Source organism: Drosophila pseudoobscura, chromosome 5, assembly GCF_009870125.1.
Source record: "Drosophila pseudoobscura strain MV-25-SWS-2005 chromosome 5, UCI_Dpse_MV25, whole genome shotgun sequence".
In the NCBI taxonomy this organism is placed as follows: Eukaryota; Metazoa; Arthropoda; class Insecta; order Diptera; family Drosophilidae; genus Drosophila; species Drosophila pseudoobscura.
Window position 1 is genome coordinate 951,046 of NC_046682.1, and position 18,931 is coordinate 969,976.

General features: G+C 37.1%; 2 protein-coding genes and 2 long non-coding RNA genes across 12 annotated transcripts in view; 2 read left to right on the forward strand and 2 right to left on the reverse strand.

Moving 5' to 3' along the window:
* Nucleotides 1-1,862, reverse strand: part of LOC26534304 (mucin-5AC) — a 19,683-nt gene extending 17,821 nt beyond the window's left edge. For all 4 annotated transcript variants that reach the window (XM_033381370.1, XM_033381369.1, XM_033381368.1 and 1 more), the window contains exons 1-3: nt 1,655-1,862; nt 1,085-1,305; nt 40-93 (exon numbers count right to left, since the gene is read on the reverse strand). In XM_033381370.1, coding sequence (XP_033237261.1) covers nt 40-93; nt 1,085-1,305; nt 1,655-1,836 — 457 coding nt within the window. In that variant the 5' untranslated portion in view covers nt 1,837-1,862. The remainder of the gene's footprint in view (nt 1-39; nt 94-1,084; nt 1,306-1,654) is intronic.
* LOC117184354 (uncharacterized) lies at nt 93-2,359 on the forward strand. The gene is made up of 3 exons (XR_004469656.1): nt 93-628; nt 710-787; nt 1,634-2,359. It is a non-coding gene; the product is annotated as an uncharacterized lncRNA (long non-coding RNA).
* anne (anne boleyn) lies at nt 2,356-16,349 on the reverse strand. 5 transcript variants are annotated; one of them, XM_033381371.1, is made up of 9 exons: nt 16,071-16,348; nt 12,466-14,032; nt 7,503-7,791; nt 7,339-7,430; nt 6,808-7,169; nt 5,712-6,215; nt 5,438-5,638; nt 3,462-5,343; nt 2,356-3,397 (listed from the first exon to the last, which is right to left on the reverse strand). In XM_033381371.1, exons 2-9 carry the CDS (start codon nt 12,920-12,922, stop codon nt 2,739-2,741), a joined length of 4,446 nt encoding a protein of 1,481 aa, XP_033237262.1. In that variant the 5' UTR covers nt 12,923-14,032; nt 16,071-16,348; the 3' UTR covers nt 2,356-2,738. The 5 variants fall into 5 exon arrangements, with proteins under 5 accessions (XP_033237262.1, XP_033237263.1, XP_002135668.4 ...); XM_033381372.1 differs by lacking the exon at nt 16,071-16,348 and adding an exon at nt 14,092-14,110; XM_002135632.4 differs by lacking the exons at nt 12,466-14,032; nt 16,071-16,348 and adding an exon at nt 7,907-8,617.
* LOC26532504 (uncharacterized) lies at nt 14,446-17,219 on the forward strand. Of its 2 annotated transcripts, XR_004469655.1 has the most exons (5): nt 14,451-14,947; nt 15,177-15,327; nt 15,427-15,768; nt 16,710-16,866; nt 16,918-17,219. It is a non-coding gene; the product is annotated as an uncharacterized lncRNA (long non-coding RNA). The 2 variants fall into 2 exon arrangements; XR_004469654.1 differs by having other exon boundaries at nt 14,446-14,947; nt 15,177-15,768.
* The last annotated feature ends 1,712 nt before the right edge of the window (nt 17,220-18,931 follow it).

An 18,931-nucleotide genomic window follows, 5' to 3' on the forward strand; every position in this document is an offset into this window, starting at 1 on the left:
AGTCCTACGTTCATCCTTCTACGTACTAACAAATCTTACCATCAGCGCCCACTACCGGCAATGTTGGTGTTGGATTCACTACGTAAGGTTCATCTGAAATTATAGGTTTTCAGACTAAATTAAAACAGATAATTATTTCATTTCGTAACATATCCTATTGATGTAATCTAAACAATTTAAACGGGACCTTATTGTGTGATACATGAGATGCGAATGTATTTATGTACATATGTAGCTTTTAACAACAATATGATTATTCCCAAAAGCTCTATCAAATTGCCGCAGCGCGAACAGGTTCAAATAAAACTAAACTAGTTTTGGTTTCTTTTGTATATTTTATAAAGTCTGGCTTTAAAAAATAAATGCATAATAAAAAAAAATACAAAAGATAGGCAGAAAGAAGACATCAAGTCTATTGTCTGTATATGGAATGGAGCAGTTTTCTATCTGGCTTTCAGTGAGTTAAGGCTTGGGTGTATCGAATGAGATACACATATAAATGAAAGTATGGAGAGATGTATTTAGGTTTTCATGTATTTCCATGCATACATATTTACTTGTTCATATGTATTTTACACTGCTTCAGACGGCAAAAGAAAAGAAAGTGGCAGAAAAACTGTAAATGAATGTATGTACGCTGCAATGATGTCAAGCAGACCCATCTCCCTTTTCCACCAGTCTCCTATCTTAATTTCAAATCAACTTTCAGCAAAGCCACTCGGAGCGATGGCGATCGCCATGCACATCTGTGGTATCTACCACTATTTCGCGGGCATAAGGCCAACAGGTATTTTCGAAAGCTTTTACTGAGAGTCACATATGCAGTATGTGTGTGTGTACATTCAGCAGGCGAAGACCTGTCTGCATTTTGAGCACCATAACAACATCACATCCGTATTTACCTTTAAGAGGATGCTATTGCTATCGCATAACTAGTTTTTTTTAAGATCAGAAAAAAAAGCCAGGTCAATCTATCATCTACATATGTACATAAATATCTGAGACTTTACTCGTGGTAGTTAGATTGCTGATTATCACACACAAAAAACTTTGGCTGTAGAAATTTGATTTTTGTCTGACTCACCAACAGTTTGGGCAGCTCCAAATTGTACTATAGACAAGAAAAACGTGGCTAACAAAGTTAGGCTCAGTATTTTATCTTTTGATAATATGTGAAATTTCTGAGAAATGGAATCAGGTTGCTTCGCGTACATATTGGTGCTGCAGTCAGGTTTCAATGTGTTGAAGTTATCCTCGAAGTATTTGACCATCCGTGTTATACGTGGTTGTAGCATTTTTAACTCCCTTAAAACAGAGCAGACAAGGAAATATACACTGATGAGTCTAATACATACAGATATGCATGTTTGCAACGGCACAAAGTTGATAGTTTAATCTTTATTTCGTCGCTTTATACTTATAGCATTTATATATTATATAAGCACATACACATGCATATACATACATATATGTATATATTATTATTTTCAAGTTTTTTTTTTATTTTAAAAAAAGGTTTAAAGATATTAATCGATCGTTAGAATTGTTTTTTACGGCACACTGCAAAAAATTATTGCGCTTTAGTACCGTGTACATACAAATTTGTACATTTATATTTGTAACATATGTATAGGTACATATGTAAACCGCTTACTCTTTCAAGGAACACGCACGACCATTCATGCAAACGAAAGCCAGGTAACTGAATAACCCACCATAACCACTGCGCTGGCGGTTCAAATCAAACCCACGAAGAGCTTGAGCGTGGTACGATCGCATTTGCAAAGGTAGTTTGGCTAGTTTATTCGGGCCAAGCTGTAAAAATTCAACTCCCATCAGCTCCACAGCTTTTCACATGAAAGAGCTTACTGTCCGTCAACTTGGACTTACTGGCAGTCTCACCCACGGCATCATAAAAAACTGAACAGGCAGCCATGGTCTTCAATTTATTATTAATCGAATTGTTCGTAACTGTCGAAAAGTATTTCTTGTACCACGTAATGATTGACAGCTTCGTTGATACGAGACAGTCTTTAAATCTAAATAAACTTAACATTATTTAACGGATATCTGGAAAGTGTGTCCTATTTTCTAATGCAATATTTATTCGAAATAATAATTACTACACCCAGTTAAATATTGCAGAAATTCATACAAAGGAAGAAATATTATCTCATCATACCAAACTTACCAACGTACATACAATAAAGCTAGTGTGTAGTTTTATATGAGAAATTCTCTTTGCCCGTAGCTCTTGTAGTCTTCGAGATGTTTGTTAATACTGAGACAGATGACAAAATGAACTACGAAAAAACGATATATGAAGACCAGATTATACACAAATAAACTATGAAATAAATTCATAACGATTTTATTCAATCAATCGAAGCGTATCTAAATCCATTCAATCATCTATTGCTTATTATAAAACAAATAGAATTATCTGGTAATGTGCAATTTCCGGCCGAAATCAGAGGTAGTATATATTACACACTATATATATAGCATCGCCGTGCACACTTTCAAAACTTCGATTATAAGAACAAACTCTTCTTGTATGAAGATGATGATATGACAAAAAAGTAACTTAATTTCCAACTACGAACAAAACTATAATTAGTCACCTATATAATATATGTATTCCTATTTTAATTTTTGTATTCAAACACAAGTATTTACAAAGAGGGATGATTAACTATTCAGATTTGTACAATTTCTTATGCGAATGGACTTAAATGTTACTGTTCTACAGAAGGAGTAGATGGAGGTTGTTTTATATTATGTGCATTATTATCCGACGAATCAAAAAATCCTAGGAAGGTGTTGTGTTGCGTATCAAGACTTTGCTCAGCGCCCAAGCTAACATATGTAGGTTGTCCTCCTTCCCAATCAGTGGATTCGTGGGGCTCGTATACTTCAGTTATAGGTGGCCAGTTCTCATTTGCTGTAATATTATACTCCAGGCGCATGTGTTGTTGCTTAGACGTAGTCCAGCTTTGATCGCGCCGCACTTGATATTTTTTGAATACTAGGTATTCAACAAGAAAAGACTCCACAAACAAATGGACAACAAAAGCTGCAGCTCCGTAAATAAGCATTACATATCGAAAACTCATAACTGGTGGCACAATTAGCTGGAAAAAATTGGCTACCCATTCGCTAGGGTAAACAACTAAATAGACTATGATGCAACAGTTTAAAATAAATGTTAAGCACAGTGGCCAATTAGACCACAAGGGTTTCCGATAAGGAGCACCTTTCGAAAATACAAAAGCGAGTATAATATACTGAAAACTGGAAATTGCAAACATGGTGTAGTTCTCATAGCAACCTAGGTGATCCTCATCTGATGATTGAAACGGCTGAAACCAAGGCTGTTGCTGCAGCTGAAACCAACCTAGATCATCGGGGTGATATTTAAATATTATTTGAAGACTGAAGTAACAGTTTGTATTACTCACCAGCTACCTGAAACACAGTCACTACGACCAGATGCAATAAGAGGGACGCCAATGGCGTGGGAGATATCAGCGAACTAAGCGGGACCTGTTTTACTAGGTGGCCATCAAAAGCTTCAGTTTTACCAAAAAAAAAGGCAAATATTGATATCAAGCCTAGGTCAACATAAAGATATTGTTTGTCTGTTAGATTCGAGTCGATCGAGTACAGGATCATCACTGATATAAACTGTACCAGCGAATATGCTGCCATATATTTAAAAATGCCAAACGATGTGACCAATGCGGCGCGACCCTCCTTTATAACATTTGGCACAGCCGCAATCGTGGGATTACGCGAAGTGAATGGGGAGGCAATGGACGACTCTGTCTCACTTAACGAAATACCAGCATGTGCCACCTTCAGTGCACCGCAATCATTGGCACCATCGCCACACATGGCCACGCAGTAGTCTAATTTTTGAAGTTCCATAACCAATGCCTGCTTTTGCTCGGGCGACATACGGGCGTAAATAGCTCCACGCGTTAAAAGTATTCCCAGCTCCTCAGGAAACTGTTCCTTCACAATTTGCCACGTCTTACCATCCATTGCAAATATATAATGGCGCCGCCAATTATCGTCTTGTGCGAATTCCGTTCCAAGCTCCACGTCAACTTCTATAGCCTCGTTGTGAGTCCATGTGTCCACGGTCTTTACACTAGCCAAGCTATCACTGTTGGGAAAAATGCTTTCAGCATAACTAGTGTTTGACCCATTAGCTAACGAATTTGTAGACATCAACCGGTAAAGGCTTGGAGGACAATTGCCACTTAAGTTACTCTCTTGTTTTACAGTGTTTCCATTGCAGTTAGATTTCCATTGAGATGGGGCACAGTTCTTGCTTCCCAAGTCCAAAGTGTACTGAAGTTTGTATTGTCTATGTCGATAATGTTCGGACGTGCTTTTCGTATCACCTGGACTAGTATGACTACTGTGAGCATGCGTATTTGTAATCGCAGCCAAATCAACTGGATCGGCGTGCACCGTAATTACCGCCTGTGCAGGAGATACTATACCACAATCCCTTGCAACACTCGTCGCAGTTAAAATATTATCTCCAGTTACCATTATTGTCCTTATTTTGGCAGCGTTTAGTGCATGGATTACCGTTGTAGTATCGGGCTTGAGTCGATTCTCTAGGATAACAAAACCAAGAAACTCCAAATTAAGTTCAACTTCCTCGCGGGAAATGCGCTGAACTTTTGTATAATTAATCTTGGGGGCGAGGGCCTTGAATGCCAAGGCTATAATTCGGTATCCCTTTTTGGCAAATGTCGACAACTGTTGGGAGTAGTTATCTGGTAGGCTCTGCGGTCTACACAGCTGTTGTAACATTTCCGGAGAGCCTTTACAGTATACATTAAATCCTTGTGCACTGAGACAACGAGTGATGACCGACATTCTCTGAAGACTTGAGGTAAATGGGAATTCTCGTACAATCCCATGATCAAAGCTTTTCTGGGTCTGCGACAGGCCAACATTAGCTAACAAATCATCTACTGATGACTGCCGTTGTAACCCAGTTTTAATATGTGACGAAGTATCGGAGGAAAAGTCTTTTGGTTGGCGCAGTATTGTTGGATAAATAAGGCCATATTTCTCATTATCCGGTATATCTTTAGAATCCTCTAGTATCCACCCCGTTGACTGGAACATTTTAAGATCCAGTGGGTCACCCATCATCGTACCATTCAGTACAGTAATAGAATGACATGTTGCCATGCCAAAAAGAAAGTGATCATATGGCAGACGATTCACGTTCTTCAAGGGTATTTGAAATTGGTTAGTGGACGACTTAGGGACCACCCCCCACATATCCAGCCCATCCTCCGTTAAGGTACCAGTCTGAAATTAGTAAAAGAAGTAAGAATAAGAAATAATTTTTTTCAGAACCAACTTCCTATGTAAGAATTACCCTAAATGGAATTAAATGGCAAACCTTATCAAAACAACAGCAATTTATGCTTCCTGCCACGTTAATAGACCGTGGAGAGATACAAAAGATGTCGTTAACCTTCAAACGCTTCTGGGCATAAAAGCGACCGACCGTCATTGCAGCTGGTAGGGCGGGAGGTACAACAATAGTAATTAGGTCCAGAGATTCAACTGCTATTTTTACCGGATCCGTTCCCCGTATTATCTGAAAATCATTTACACATGGTTAAAAATAATTAAATTATACAAGAATAATAAAAATTTGTATACTAATGTACCTTTGTTATTAGTGTGTAAATAAATCCAACACAAGCAATTAATGCCAAGAACTGGATAAATTTATATGAATCTTGTTCAAACTTATAGTCCACAGGTGGAGGATAAAGAATGGATCGTATTAGTTCTCCCTTTGCTGTTATGTTACCGGTGTTAATCACGAATGCCAATACTTTCTTAGATCCAATATATCGCGTTTGAATAACCTTTGTTCCGCAAAAGAGTATATGCCTGGCATGCTCTTTCTTATCAAAAATCATATCACGTTTCGGAGGTAACGGAGTTTTTGTTACCGGAACACTCTCGCCCGTTAGCATCGATTCATCTAGAATACAGTTGCCTGATAATAATACTGCATCACACTGCATTGTACATCCTGATGAAGGTATTTCAATTATATCACCCGGTACAAGAGTTTGTGTTGGAAACTCTTTGGAAACACCCTTAGAATCCAAAACGAAAGCATTCCCAGTGTTGTGCACCGTTTTTTGAAGTACATCTTGATTCTAGGAGACAGGAATTTTATAGTATTATGGAATTAAATAAGAAAAGAAAGCAACTCTTACAGATCGATCTTTTCTGTGTTGTATTTATGATATAGTAATCAGATTTGGTTTCTGATTTATTGATCATATATCTTTCACACTGCTAGTAATTTCTATCTACACGGATATTCTGTCTCTCTATTAAGATCTCGTTTATATAACTGTATATGTATGTTAATAGGTTAATGGGTTCGGAGATGCTATTTAACAAAATATGACCATCATCAGAGAAGGTACTATGAACTACCCCGACTCTCGCAATGAAATTCTAATATTTGCAATGAAACTTTCATTAGCATCACTTGCACCAAAAATAAATACAGTATTTTTCGGTTTATAAAATTTGTTATTTTGTGAATTTAAAAAAAGCTTTTGATCAAGATTATTTATTCCCGGGTCGGTCAGTTGTGAGCACTATTTTATTACTTTAGATCTTCTGTTCTCATATCTCCATGTGTTTTTGCGAACAGACGGACATTATACATATACACTTTTGGTTTTACTTAAAAGACAATGTGAAAATTGTAAAAATGTAAGTAACCGGCTCACTTACCTTTTTCGTTTGCAAAATGGACATTGTTATTCCAAAGATAGACATTAAGAGAATAACACAAGCATAATAGTAGTAGTCGTAAGTAAACCACAGGACAACCGAGAATATTTGAAACATATAGAAGGGGTTGAGCACTTCCAGGAATAATAACGTTTTGACATCTCGCAATGGCACAGTTATCTCATTTTCGCCAAAAACTATGCGCCTGGATAGCTGCTCATACACCGTTAAGCCACGCTGCTGATGGTAGTATGAACAAGGAACATTAAGGTCGAGGCCATTCACTTTATTAAAGCAATTCAGTGTGCTGTCCCACGCATATACCAATTGCTTGCACCGGAATATCCGAATGGACGAACAATCTGGGTAAATAGAATTGGCAAACCTTTATTTAATATCCTCAGATATGAATTATAAATATTTAAAAGAAATATGTAAGTATGTTTATTAATTTTTGCATAAACTAATGCAAGTATGTATAATCTCTTATGATGCATTTTAAATGTATTAGTTGTCTACCATACCACATACTTTTGAACTGAGCTGATGTAAAATGCACTGAGATTTGCAAATTATTATCATCGACTTCACTACTTTTTGGATATCCCTTTAGCAATAAGGACCTGAAATTGAATAATATTTAATGAAGCATTATTACAGCATCGACAATCCCAATAAATGTGCCCTTAACTTACTTCAGTTGATTTGTATTTAAAACGCGAACGCTCTTCACATGATACAGCTTGTGCTTGCCTTGATAGTCCTCTACTATCAATACCTGATCTGCCTCATCTAGAGGGCACTGATGGCAGGTGGCGAACAAATACCAATGGCGCCACCAGTGTAACACGAGTCGCAGTAGACCTCCAGTTAGAACAATGCAGACCCAGCAAAGAATACTGCGCACATAACACCGTCGATATCCGGATATGTTCATCTGGTCTTCCTGGTCTTGATTTAATATACCATCGCATGGTTTAGGATCTAAGAAAAAAAAAACAAACATAGTCTTAAATGCTTGCTAAATTTTCAATGGTTTCCATTGCCACTAGTTATGACGTTATGTCGTTCACCTTATTTTCTTTGTTATATTCCATACCTCTAAACACGTTGCAGTTCATCGTCAGTTTCGCCAACAATGTGCCCGTGACAACCACAAAAACAGAATAGTTCGAAGCCTATTTCAGCGTCTGCGATAATCCATAGCCCTGAACTGTTGTGATTGAGTTTCGTGAATCATAACATCCAGATATTCGAATTAAGCGACTTCTACAGATTCATCAAGGTGTACATACATAAAACTACACTAGGTTATGTATGCATATACGTATGCACATATGTATATACACACATACATATGTAGTACGTATAAGAAACCTCGTGGTCCAGGCTTCTGAAAGGTCTTTCGGAAAATTCTTTTAAAGCGTATACGTATGTTCATTCGCACGTAAATGTGACAAGGTCCCATAAAACAGCAGACTTCATATTTTAAAATTGTATATTTGTATGTACAATAAAGATCGTTGTCTTAACACCGGAATGCAAATGCAAATTTAACACCAAATTGACCCAAATAATAAAGAAGCAAATTTTACGTTGTGTTTGGTCAAACAGGTAAAGCTACTCGAAGGGACGGATCAACACAGTGAGATATTACGGTACCACGGTTAGCTATTAGCTTCGGGAGTTAAAGGCGACACGCGTAATCGAAAAGCTAACAGCCAATATGTAGATAAAAGCAATATGATAAGAAGCACGATCGTCTCGGTTGCTATTGTTTATTTGCCAAGAGAGTACGAGTCCGCCTGGCTTGCGGGCTTTCTAGATTCGTTTATTTGTTTATAGAGCTTTAATTATACATATGCATGTATGTATGTACATACATATGTATATGAATATGTAGGTTTTCACAGCCGTACGAACATTTTCTTGATACTCCTCAATAGCTTTGAAAGTGAGACGGCGCATTTATGAGCAAGTTGTGTGCCAAACATAAAACAATAAACCCCCACCGATGTCCAAAGTGTGTGCATTTAAGGTTTTTATTTTAAAGATCGCAAAATGTACAATCATAGGTATTATAGGTCGTCACGATTCGAAATTATCTTTTGCCTCGATTCTCTTATTCCTGACTGGTAATTACTGCCGAAAAATTATTATTATTTGATCATGCATATTCACCGACACCACAACGGGCTACAGCAAGTGTCAATAAATACACAAGTACTATATATGTATGTATACGTATGTATACATACGTACATATGTACATTGATTAGAATTTGTGTATGACATACTTTTTGTACAACTATACCAGCATACCGATGTACGTATGTATATGGTGTGTAAATACATATACACTAACATATGTAAGTATGCAGAAATCTCTGAGCCGCGGCAGTACTCAGACGGTATATGTATATGTGATTTATGAAATTTTCATCAAATAATATTTTATACATACATACATACATATGTGCTTAATTAACGTAAGCGCCGGAATTGCTTTCGCAGCCCATGAGTGCAGCATGCTTTTTCTCTCTCTGTCATTTGGTGTCTTTGTTCACAAAAGCGACGAATTAATTTGTTGTTTAATGCGTGTAGAGATCCCCCACGATCTCTCTTTTAATTTTCTTACCCTTCTCTTTAGTAATGGGAGAACATAGTTGGTTCTAATGTTAATTCTTGCTCTTTGTTTATCCTCTTTCCACCTAATGACCTATTTGATTATAATTAAAGAACATTTTATCTGTTTTCTTTGTTTTTATGGCGCTTCATTTAGCTCTCTCACGCGTCTCAATACAATACCAGCCGTTATATGTAGCCTTGGAACCTTGCATAGTTTTTTCTGGCTAAATCCGATTTGATGCAGATGTAGAAATCGGGAAGAAATACTCATTCTCTATTATTTTCGGTTTTCTCGTATCTTCGAAATTGTTGTCACCAGAGACTTGCACCCAGTATGGAAGTCTGCACACAAAATTAGCTTGATCGTCAAACAAGACGAGTGGAAGACGGACGGAAGGACAGACATGGGCGGAAGGAAGGACAGACATGCTGACATATTTTTATACCCGATACTCAAAATGAGTATTGGGGTATATTAGATTTGTGGTGATAATGGATGTGTGTAACGTCCAGAAGGAATCGTTTCCGACCCCATAAAGTATATATTCTTGATCAGCATCAATAGCCGAGTCCATTGAGCCCTGTCTGTCTGTCCGTCTGTCCGTCCGTCCGGCTGTCCGTCCCTATCAGCGCCTAGTGCTCAAAGACTATAAGAGCTAGAGCAACGACATTTTATATCCGGACTTCTGTGATATGTCACTGTTACGAGAATATTTCAAAACTTTGCCCCGCCCACTTTCGCCCATACAAAGGACGAAAATCTTCTTTGGACGAAAATCAATATTGAAGATAGGAGAAAACTAAAAACGCACAATCATAGAGAATGATGGTATCTATGAGATTGCTGAATCTGGATTAGATCGAAACATATTTATAGCCAAGCGGAACAAATTAATTTGCAGTGGCTACGCAGCGCCCGACGACACGCACACGCTCAATGTCGCTCAATGTGGCCATACTGACTATGTATCGGGTATAAATGTAGAGTTGCGGTCGCCGCAGCAACTCACAACGTTCCCCCTCGTTTTTAATAAAATGAGAAAACACTTATTTTGTATTTTTGAAAAACAAAAAATATGAAGTGATGATTATACTATATTATCAAAAGCTTTCTGACGGAGAGAACCTTCCGTGTAGTCCAGGATGGTGCAGCTTCTTTGACGAAGACCATCAAGGTAGGAGTACCGCAAGGCAGCATGCTTGTACCGACACATTACTGCTTATTAACCCACGACATGCCAAATCCCTCTACGGTCCGAAGGCAAACAGGGCAGACCCTTAAGGTGGCAACATTTGCTGACGACACAGCAGAACTCTCGAGGGCTAGCTGTGTCTATGCCACAGACAATCTACAACAATGCCTCAAGCTGTTTGAAAACTGGGCCTGCCGATGGAACATCTGCACTGAAGAAGGGGCTCTAGCCCTGGTGTCTTCCTGCTTGGGAACATACCTCGGAGTTACACTGGATAGAAGCTTAACTTTCGACAGTCGCATCCGTAGCGTGAGGACAAGTTGTTGGATAAGGCCCAGTAAATGTTCTGACTACTTAAACAAAGCAACAAGCTTAGTTTGAAAAACAAATTCATGATCTACAAAGCCATACTACCTGGAAGTACGGCATTCAGGTGTATGGGATTGCCGGCAAGACTAACCTTGCGAGGATCATGACATTCCAGAGTGAATTTCTGAGTAGGATCTCTGGAGCTGAGTGGTATATCCGTAACCGGGATATTGCCAAGGGCTTTAACGTACCACTCGTTGGTGATGTTATCAACAATCAAGCGAAGAGCCATATTTGTAAGCTTAGACGCCACCCTAATGTACTGGCGAGGCGTCTTGCGAGAACCAGATACCGGCGTATACACTCAGTTGACCTGCCCAACAGAATGATCTAAGAAAAGTTCTACCCCAGAAATCCTGTGCAGATAATTGAACCAAATATTATCCGCATCCGAATTCTTCGACACGCATTCTTGATGACACATTTTTTTTGTTATATTCATTTTAATTTTTTTAAATCATTGTAATTTTTCCTGTATATGTTGCTCTAGCAGTAACAGCAAACAACATAATTTGTATCAGTGATATTATTTTATAATAAAAAATACAAAATAAAATCATAATAAAAAATAATATATATATATAATTTTAAAGAACCAAATCTAGAGTGCGTGTGGGAGAGACAGAAAACGAGTCTGAGCGTGTCCTCAGGCGCTGCTTAGCCACTGCAAATTTATTTGTTCATTTTGGTTATAGATTCCAGATTCGGCAATGTGGTAGATATGGTCATTCTCTATAATTGTAGGTTTTTAATTTTCTCGTATCTTCAAAGTTGTGGATGCCACAGATTTTCGCCCTTTGTGGGGGCGGAAGGGGGCGTGGCGAAGTTTTCAAATACACTTGCAACAGTGACATATCACAGAAGTCTGGATACAAAATGTCGTTGCTCTAGCTCTTATAGTCTTTGAGCACTAGACGCTCATAGGGATGGACAGACAGACATGACTCAATCGACTCGGCTATTGATGCGGATCAAGAATATATATACTTTATGGGGTCGGAAACGCTTACTTCCGGGCGTTACACACATTTAATTTCCCCACAAATCGAATATACCCTTATACTCATTTTGAGTAAACGCTTGTGTATTTTTAAATCAAAGTTAACGAAATTATATGCCAATTTATTAAATAGGTCAACTATCAAACAATTTTATGAATAAATTCTAGACAGAATTATATGGAAATATTTTGTTTACTGACTTTCAATGTTTTTGGCATGGTGGCATACATATTATGCTAATTTGGTTCTTTTAGTGAATCAAAATTGAATCTTTGATTTTTTTTTTACCCAGATTTGTATTCTATAAATAGATACAAACTCACAGTGACTACAGTTACAGGATCGGATTAACAATTTAGACCAGTATTGAAATAATACTTATATGTATATAAAATTATAAACAAAAAAGGCAACAGTACTTTTTCTTCTTAAAGACATGTGTAACATGCGCATATCGGTGTACATACCATCTACAAGTCGATGAGAGTCCTTCATATCAAATTCCTCAACCCCCGGATCAAAGGGAGGTTCGTTTTTTGTATCGCAAGTGAGCACTTTCTGATCTCGATCGGGCTGACTTCGTTGAAGGACGGAAAATAGCTTTGATGGCGTGTTAAGGCAGCTATGAACTACGGTATTGTTATTATCAACGGTATTTATTCTATCGGCATGTCCATGTCCTCTTTGTTCCCTTCTCTCAGGCTGCAAGAATGCTGCTTCCACATCTTGCGGTTGTGTGGGTGAATGCCACCAATTGAGCTTTAAGCGATTGTTTTTGGTAGCAATTCGTGAAAAGGGATAGTATTCCTCTGTATCCAAGTCTTTCTCTCTTGAGTTTACAATAGCGTTTGATAAAGATTGCAACTGCAACGTCTCTGGACGAGAGGCTGCGATGTCTGCGCCTTCACTTTGACAAACAGACATGTTCTAAGCGAGGAAAGAACTCAGAAAATCAGAACATCATTAACAATGCGCCGATATTATATGTTCATATGTTTGGGTTTTTATTTATTACGTAGGGAGCCGAATAGACCATTCCTGTAGATTCTGTGGAAATATTCGTGGCTGTAATGTCAGCTACGAAACTCTTGTGTTTCACAAACAATCACTACGATGCAACAAGACGAAATCGTTGAGAATCTGACTGCGGGCATTTTCGTTTGTCTGCTAACTTAAACTGGCCACTGGAAAAGGAAAGAATAGACGTAGATGTTGGATCGCCAATTACTTAGGTCTGAAAACTTGAATCGCGATTTCTTGCGATATCTTTGTCAGATAGCCAACTGAATATGTTATCTACGTGAACATGTGAGCTTAGATGGATGGGTATACGCTGCTAGGCTGCTACCCCAAATCCTCTTTAATCATCCAAAGTTTGAGATGGCGCTGGACCGATACTCGTACACTCCTCCGCTTCCCACACGCTTCTCAAAGAAGAACTGCTTTACGTAATCCTTCTGCAAAATGTCTAAGTTTATCCTTGTCCCACTGGGCAGGATGCTGACGCCAATCCACCAAAAAACCGACTTTGACACCGCTGACAGTCCGTAGCACCGTTTGAGCAGCTTTCTCTTTAGTACCCAATTTTTCTCCTGCTGCTTCTTTGTGTCACCTTTAACTGAATTCATTACGATATCAAAATCCCAGGGATAAACGTATTGTGTTGACTGTCCCAAGTAGGTGAGAGTGCCAAATATCGAAATCAAGGCTAGTGTCGTCTAGACTTTGGTGCACTATTTTAAACAAATTTTCCACAGTTTTGACATGTAGAAAAAAGTATTTGGTTAGCTTTTATAAATGATTTTGAAAGCTCAATAGTGTTCACATGCCACTTTGGGAAAATAAGTTCTTTGCGGTCCGTTTTTTGGGCGACGGTAGAGGCTGCTTCAGGTTCAACAGATAACAGACAATCGAATATACAGTTTAAACTCATTTCTCGTCGAACAGCGTTCAATGGCATATTCATAACGCCGCATGCAAAAGCATGCCTATGTGAGTGTAAATCTAGAACGACTCCAAATTGTGTCAACGGATCTGTAAAGAAAAAAATTAATTTTTTGTTTACTCTAATTTAGATTAATTCCATTCCTGACTTAGAATCAATACTTATACAGCTATGTTCCGGATATCGCAAATTTTTGTGTTTGAACTTGAAAAATTCATACGAATTAAAATTTAATAGTGTTTCATTCCCAAAATATTTAAGGAACAGACAACTCTGTAACCCATGCCAACTATTAATATCGATCAATGGGAATTCGAAATTTGTTGTTTTGGTTTATTTATTTGATTCACGCAAAAATTTTTGTTTAGAAATATATGTATTAAGTATTTAAAGATATACGAAAATAAATCTGAAAATTTAAAAAAAAAAACTTAAAACATCAGCAAATTTTTTTTGAATTTTTTCCCTCATAAAATTGGTTCTATATTCCATTTTGTCCGCGTTCTCGTGTGATATGACAAACGTCAGCACAGTAGGCTGTGTGTCACAGTAACCGGTTTGGCTTGGCTTTTCAAAACACGAAATTATTATTCGGGTCGACTCAAATACGAAACAATATAAAAAATTCTTAAAATTGTTTGGAATTGATTTGGAAATACAGCCAATGAAAATGCAGAAGAACAACAAATTTCCCTTGAAGAGCGCCGCGTTGGCGCTTCAACATTAGATGAAGTTGCCATCGTGATGTTGGTGAAAACATAGAAAGACGTGATATTGTGATTGCACGTCGCGATGTTGGGCAATTGCAAAAAATATCTGAAACACATCGTTTATATAACACGTTGCTATACTCGCTCATGTTTTGGCAAGGAGAAGATGGATATCATTTTAATATCAAAATAATAAATCCATTGAGTGGTGAAGAAACTACAAAGAAAATTAGTTCGATGAAATATTACGCACAACGTTTGATGATTCGGCAGAAGAGGAAAAAAGGTCTATAGGTAAAATTTAAGTCTCTTGCAATTTTTTATTTGTTTTGAATTGGTTCTTCTAATAATGATATAACATTATCAAGTCACAAGGAATTAAATTTGATGCATGTGCCAGATCCGAATATTAGTGCTTTTGGCTTGCCAAGTGATTTAAACGATCTAAATTGTTTTTTCTCAGTATTCGTCTACAAATTAAAATAAAATAAAATGTTTTCATACGCATTTTTTATTCCACCAGCAAGTTGATTGAAATTTTTGAACAAATTGAACATTTCCATAATGGCAATGAAAACCGAATTAATTTACTGAAAACCAGGATTAATAAATGTTCTAAAGTAACAAACGTCACGTCTTCATGAGAAAAAAACACCGTAATTGTCGTCATCTATGTATGTATATCGTAAAATGCAAGTGCAGTTTACAATGTAATCGTTGTTCATATGGCTTGACGCCTGATAACTTACTCGATTTTTTTTACACAATACCAGACCTGGTGGATATTGATTTGGAATCGGATTCAACTGCTACTGCAGATTCATCTTACCGACCTGAGACATCAGACATGGATTTTGATGAAGTTTTTTTATTTAGAATACGAAAAGGTTTGATACCTCCAATTATGCTATGATGTGCGGCAGATTTGGTGTGTTAGACAGAGTTGCTGCTTGTTCCGCTACGGCACTTATTAAAGATGTAGGTTTCAAAGACAACTCTAATTTATATGTAAATAAATGGATGTTGATTTCTGATCAACATAAATGGACTGCTCGATCTTCATAGCCAATGGTTACAAAATCGGATGACTATATAATACCTACTTTACTGCGAAGGTAGGAAAACTATTACTAAATATAATCACAGTTTGCAAATGCAAATGCTATGTATCCAGTGTTAATCTAAAAACAGTTATACTTACATATTGCAGTACATACACTTAAAAATATTTATATATGTATGTATATATATATATACATATATGCTACTAAAATTTATAGGGAGCATTATTCTTCATATGTATCTACATGTACATATATATGTATGTATGTGAATATGAATCATGCAGGAAAAATCAATCTTATTTATTGCTAATGTTAATGGTCAAAATACATCGGGAACATTTCTGTTAACATACATTTATGTATGTATACATATGTATGTATATCACTGTAGTTGCGCTAATATACTCAGATGGTACATAGATTCTGACATATTCTTTTGCGTACAAATATTGCTGATAATTTAAATTTAAGTCGATAAAAAATTTACAGATTTTGCGGTCAGAACTATATTAAACGTAAAATATTTTCACTTTTAATTATCTTCATTATTTTAAGATTATGATGCCTTTTTATTTGCACGCGGTTCTGATTATAATAAATACATGATAGGTAATAGGGTTGCTGTTTGAAACCCTATAGGTCGTTGCCACCTGGTATATTGTCCAGTCTGGCATCATCTTTGTGATAATAATTTTAGTTATTTTTGGGAATCGCTCCTCGCTATAATGGACATTTAAATCTAAAATTTGACTTTTAACTTTAACACTAATTGGTGGTCCCACCAGGTCGACGGCCACTAAAAGGAGCGTTGCCACTAATAGAAATGTGGAATTTTCGCGGGAATTTTGAAATTTTGCTAATTTTACGCCTACATTTTCTGATGGCACGCACGCTTGTGTGATTTTTATTTAAAACTACCAATCACACTTAAATCATGCTAATAATATATGTATAATAATACCATACTTCTGTTTATTGCCCACCTCGTTCAGAGCTGCAGCGATGAACTCTTTCGCTTGTCACCATTGCGAAAACCACACAACGAGCTTTCGTTTGAAAGCTTGAGAAGTAAAAGTTACGCGATACCCTACATTAGTCAGGTATCTGGGTTTGAAACTTAGTTAGTTAGTTCCTTTGGAATTTTGGCAGGTAAGTACTTAAACATACATTTTATATAAATTATATTTGTATTTATTTTAGTGCGCTACAACCGATTCCTCACTAAAATGTATATCAAATAAGATTTTATGAATTCCAGTCATTTCGACTGAGTCGGAGAGGATGTTCAGCAAGGCTAGCTTAATAGCAAGCGAGAGAAGAGCATCACTAAAACCTAAAAATGTGGAGATGCTGACGTTCCTAAATAGGAACATATGGATCGCCAAATAAATGAGCCAAATTTAAACGTGAACTTGGGATCTCCAAAAAAACTTTATTTTTAAGTTACTTATGAAGTGTACTTTACTTGAAGTAATATATTTTTTTTTTATATTTAATTTTTATATATTATTTCTTTGTTTTAAATAATTAACGAAAGCTGTCAGATGAATTTTTTTATTAATTTAATTTAATGGAAAGAAGTAAAATGTAAAAAGTTTAAAAAAATTCCCGATACTATCGATATTATTGAGTTTTTGTTGAAAAACCCATGTTTCAACTATCGATGTTTTTCTACTTTTCGATATTTTTTGGGGTCCAAAATGAGCCGACGGTATATTTACGGTATATCGGTATATTTAAGATGGTAACACATTTTCGAGAAGCCATTAAGTTAGGGAACTCCCGCTATTAACAAAAGCTATACAAAATAATGAGCAAAGATTTTAAACAAAAGTACAGACAGGAGTGGGAGTCTCAACCCGATACAAAGACATGGCTCTGCAGAAGTAAAAATGCAGTGGACGTTGATATGTTGATATTTTGAGTCGAATAGCATCAATAAGACAGCACGCTGCCACACACAAACATAAGGAGAAAAATAAGTTCTTGTGTGGCCAATCTAAGGTGTATTCAAACTTTTTTTTTGTATTCGCTATGTTAATACTTGTATAAGCGGTTTTAAATTATAGATTGATTCGTTCGTGGATGATACAAGCAAAAGTGTTGCGACTAGAGTGAGGAGAGCTGAATCGCTGTTTGTTGCTGCTGCAGCAGAGAACAACATACCGTTCCGGGCAATGGATCATCTTAGCAATGTCATCAAAAACGCATTTCCTGACAGTGACATTGCGCAAGGCTTTGCTTGCAAACGGACCAAGTCGGCATCTTTGGCTTACAATGTGATGGCACCTGCTGCAAAGGAAAAACTGAGGAGTGAGGTTAAAAAGAGCGTGTGCCCAGCTGGAAAAACCATGTTTTCGATCATCATCGACGAGTCTACGGATGTGACATGTACTAATTTACTAGCGTGCGCAGTAGTTATTCGACACCAAGTACTTATTTTCGATTGATTTGGATGGCGAGAAAGCAGAGGACTTATTCCAAGCTTTGGATAAGGGACTTCAGGAATTTGTGTTCAGCATGGAGAACATCATAGAATTTACAGCTGACACCACTAATGTCATGTTTGGTGAGCATAACAGCATAGTGCCCAAGATTAAAATGCAAATGATTCGGTTCTTTTTGTAAAGTGTTTGCCATATAATAATGGCTATAATAATGATACAATTCAGGTTCTGCAGTCTAGAAGATATAGTCATTCTCAACGATTCTGCGTTTTTGGTTTTCTCGTATCTTTAAAATTGTGGATGCCTTTGTGGTGGCGGAAGTGGGCGGGCGAAGTTTTAAAATATACTTATAACAGTGACGTATCACAGAAATCTGGATACAAAACGTCGTTGCTCTAGCTCTTTAGTCTTTGATCACTAGGCGCTAATAGGGACGGACGGACAGACAGACATGGCTCTATCGACTCGGCTATTGATGCTGATTAGTGTTGGGTAAACATTGCTCATTTTGGTGAACATGTTCACTTGTTCTTTTTTAGTAAGTGAGTCAACTCACTCATATTGCTCACTTGCTCACTTGCTCTCTTAGATTGCTCAGTTACTCACTTGTTCACTTGCTCAGTTGTTCACTTGCTCAGTTACTCACTTGTTCACTTGCTCAGTTGTTCACTTGCTCAGTTGTTCACTTGCTCAGTTGCTGACTTGCTCAGTTATTCACTATTCATGCACAGAACCCTAAGCACCACAGACTTTTACACAAATAAAAA